The sequence below is a fragment of the Elephantulus edwardii genome, unplaced genomic scaffold (assembly GCF_000299155.1).
Source record: "Elephantulus edwardii isolate Elephantulus edwardi_28Jun2011 unplaced genomic scaffold, EleEdw1.0 scaffold00043, whole genome shotgun sequence".
Classification (NCBI taxonomy): Eukaryota; Metazoa; Chordata; class Mammalia; order Macroscelidea; family Macroscelididae; genus Elephantulus; species Elephantulus edwardii.
In genome coordinates, this window is record NW_006399793.1 from 19,952,752 (window position 1) to 19,955,714 (window position 2,963).

At 36.8% G+C, this 2,963-nt stretch overlaps 1 protein-coding gene across 1 annotated transcript; it reads right to left on the reverse strand.

Annotated features, from left to right (window-relative positions):
• Positions 1–605: 605 nt before the first annotated feature.
• LOC102849723 (transcription elongation factor B polypeptide 1-like) lies at positions 606–1,706 on the reverse strand. The gene is made up of 2 exons (XM_006885381.1): positions 1,493–1,706; positions 606–724 (listed from the first exon to the last, which is right to left on the reverse strand). Exons 1-2 carry the CDS (start codon positions 1,662–1,664, stop codon positions 606–608), a joined length of 291 nt encoding a protein of 96 aa, XP_006885443.1. The 5' UTR covers positions 1,665–1,706.
• Between the last annotated feature and the right edge of the window lie 1,257 nt (positions 1,707–2,963).

The following is a 2,963-nucleotide window of genomic DNA, read 5'->3' on the forward strand; positions in this document are numbered from 1 at the left end:
CAAAATGCAGTATTCACAAGAAACCAAAGTAATACAGTTTACTTACTGACTACTCAAAAATCACTTTTAAGTAAGTTCTTAAATTGTAGCAATAAAAGACAAGATACTCTTAAACAATACTGCAGTTTATCAAAAGACATAAGAAATTTCAAACCTTATCTTTGGGAGTTATAAAAATCAATGTTTTGGCTAATTTATAAACATATTTATAATGCAACTATTTGTATAACTGGTAATGCTAGTAAGATGACATTTCTTAGAAAAAACCTAAAAATACTTAGCCCCATAATTTACCTGTAGAACATGCTCATTTATGCCTACATTTCAGCATTTCTATAGTCACATCCGAAGGATAAGGCAAAACCACCTACAAACTGGCATGTCTGTCTCTTTCTGTTTGTGAAAATGTCCTTAATTGGTTTGATGCAGCAAACAAATTTCAACTCTGATTGCTATGGAAAAAAGAACAGGAGATAATCTGATTTGTAATGAACTGTATATAGTTCAACTGCATTTAGGCAACATGCTATATGGAAAAAAAATTGCTAACGGAACTACAGGTATTAAATACTGTAAAAAGTTAAGTTTATTGTAATTTATTTTATTTAACAATCTGAGAAGTTTGCAGCCATCAGCAGTTCCAATGCAATTTCAGGTGTAATTGGGAATTTAGGAATCTCAGTGGAGCTGTTAGTGTAGCGAACCTTGTAGGTAAAATATACACTTTTTTTAAATTTTATTAAATTTTATTAGTTTTAATGAACATTTACAGGGATTTTGGGTTTTCATTCCTTCATTGCTGCACCATTCTCTCTACCCTCCTCCCCAGTTTGTTCTTCTTCCCCGCCATCCGAATGTCTGTTTTAATTGTCCAATTGCCACAGTGCTTGTCAAAGTCAGTTCTGATTAATCTCCTTTGTCAGTGTGTCCTTTGCCATTCCCTATCACTCCTCCCTGAGAGAGACTTCACCCTGATTCATAAGGAAAAGGGGATGGCGTATTCTCTTAGCTACTTCCTGCTGAAAAGGGATGCTGTGGGTTTCAGGGTGAAGATCTTCTCTCACTACTCTAAAGGGCCCCTTTGGCAGTAGGAAACACATAGACTATTATGGAGATTGATTTTGGAATTTAGATGCACTGTTATTGATTGTGCTTAGCCGTACATGATCATATCCCTGAAGATGTATCATGGGGGTGTTGCAACCTAGAAGACACAAATTTAACTAACAAGTTATAAGTACATGAGTCAAAAATTCTGGAAAAGTAAAAGAAAAGATTCTTTCATTGTTTTACAAACCCTCCTCCAGGTCCCCTCCACCGTGTAGCCCTCGCTCTAGACTCCTGTGATGACAGAAGTACCTAGTCACATATCTCTTTTACACAGTTTTCTCCCTCCTGTTTCAGTGCAGTATACATTATTGAACATATCTTACTCAGTCTCTCCCCAACCCTGAGGTTAGTCCCATTCTACAACAGTGGCATCATAAAATACAAACTTTTGATAGCACGTGTGAAGGGATCTCTCTAAAATTTACCTCACTGGTTTCATTTTCAGCAAACTGATCTGAGCCACTCAACATGGCTTTTATTGTTCCTGATGTTAGTGCATGTTCTCTTTTTACAATAAATTCATGGCCATCAGAAGATATCAATTTGATATACATGACATCTGAGCCTTCACAGCCACCGTAAGTTTTCTCCTCTCCATTGATTATGCTCTTCAAAATTCTACTTCGTTTCCACAGGAATGTTAGTAGCTTTCTGGGGAAACCTGATGCGGTGGAGCCTCTCTCTGGCTTCGGTCGGGCGGAAGTGTCTAGGAGCCCAAGAGAACAGCAATCCCTGACAGATCTCAGGTGCCTGCAGCACCAATCCGGCTGATTTAACAGTCTTTAGCTTGAGTTTGAACTTCCAAATGAGTACTTACTGGTCTGTTCCACAACCAAGACCTAGCCTAGTTTTCACAGCACATGTTCAGCTTCTCTAATTATTCTTTCTACAGATGCAATTAATCTGATTCCTGTGCATATCATCAGCTGAAATCCATGTGAATAGTCTGTTTCTTATAAAAGGTATTTGCAATGAATAACTCACTGTACAGAATTCTAGCATTCTATTCCAAGCCCCATTTTTGTTAATAAGTGCATGTTTTCCAACTACTGAGCCTTCTTCCCTGCTCCCTATTTTTACATTTCAGTAACACATTATTAACCCTTCTTGGTTGCATGTCCGATCAATTTCTGACTTCAAGAGTAGGTAGAAATTATCTATTTCCTCCACCTTTTTTAAATTGAGATTTTAATAAAAATTTATAGAGAACTTGGATTTCCATTCATTCATTGTTGCACATTTCTTCCCTGTCCCGTACTCCCCCAGTTCACTTTTTTCTTTGGAAAGTAAATTCTTTCATTGTTATACACCCCCCTGTCAGTCCACTTTACTATGCAGCTCTTATTCTGGACTCTTGTCATGTCAATAATACCTAATCACATATTTTTTTATACCGTTCTCTCCCTCATTTGTTTCAATGCCTGGTACATTATTTATCCCCTTTTTTCTTAGTCTCCCCCACCCCAAGCCCCATGTCAGTCTTGTTTTACAACAGTGGTATTATGTGTTATTTGTCTTTTTGTGACTGATGTATTTCATTCAGCATAGTAGTGTTCACCAAACTTCCTTATGTGTGTATGGATATTATCCTGCGGCTCAGAATATTGTGTTTCAAAATTGAACTAGAAATTACCTTTTTAACTAGGAAAAAGTGACCCCACTTTTCCTCACATTTTCATCTCCTGTATAGTATATCATATGACTGTCTGATTCAAAATGTCCTATGCCAGCCAATCCGTCTCTTTTTGCTAAGATCTACTATGTCAGTATTTATGTGTTCTATTTCTTTCTTAAAAATGTCCAGTTTTCCTATATTAATACTTCTCATGTTCCACATTCCAATAACTAATGTT

Coding starts and splice junctions, on each gene's coding strand:
- LOC102849723 (XM_006885381.1), bottom strand. CDS start 1,664: ATGTATATCAAATTGATATCTTCTGATGGCCATGAATTTATTGTAAAA. Junction 725..1,492: donor ACACGTGCTATCAAAAGTTT/GTATTTTATGAT, acceptor AATTTAAAAAAA/GTGTATATTTTACCTACAAG.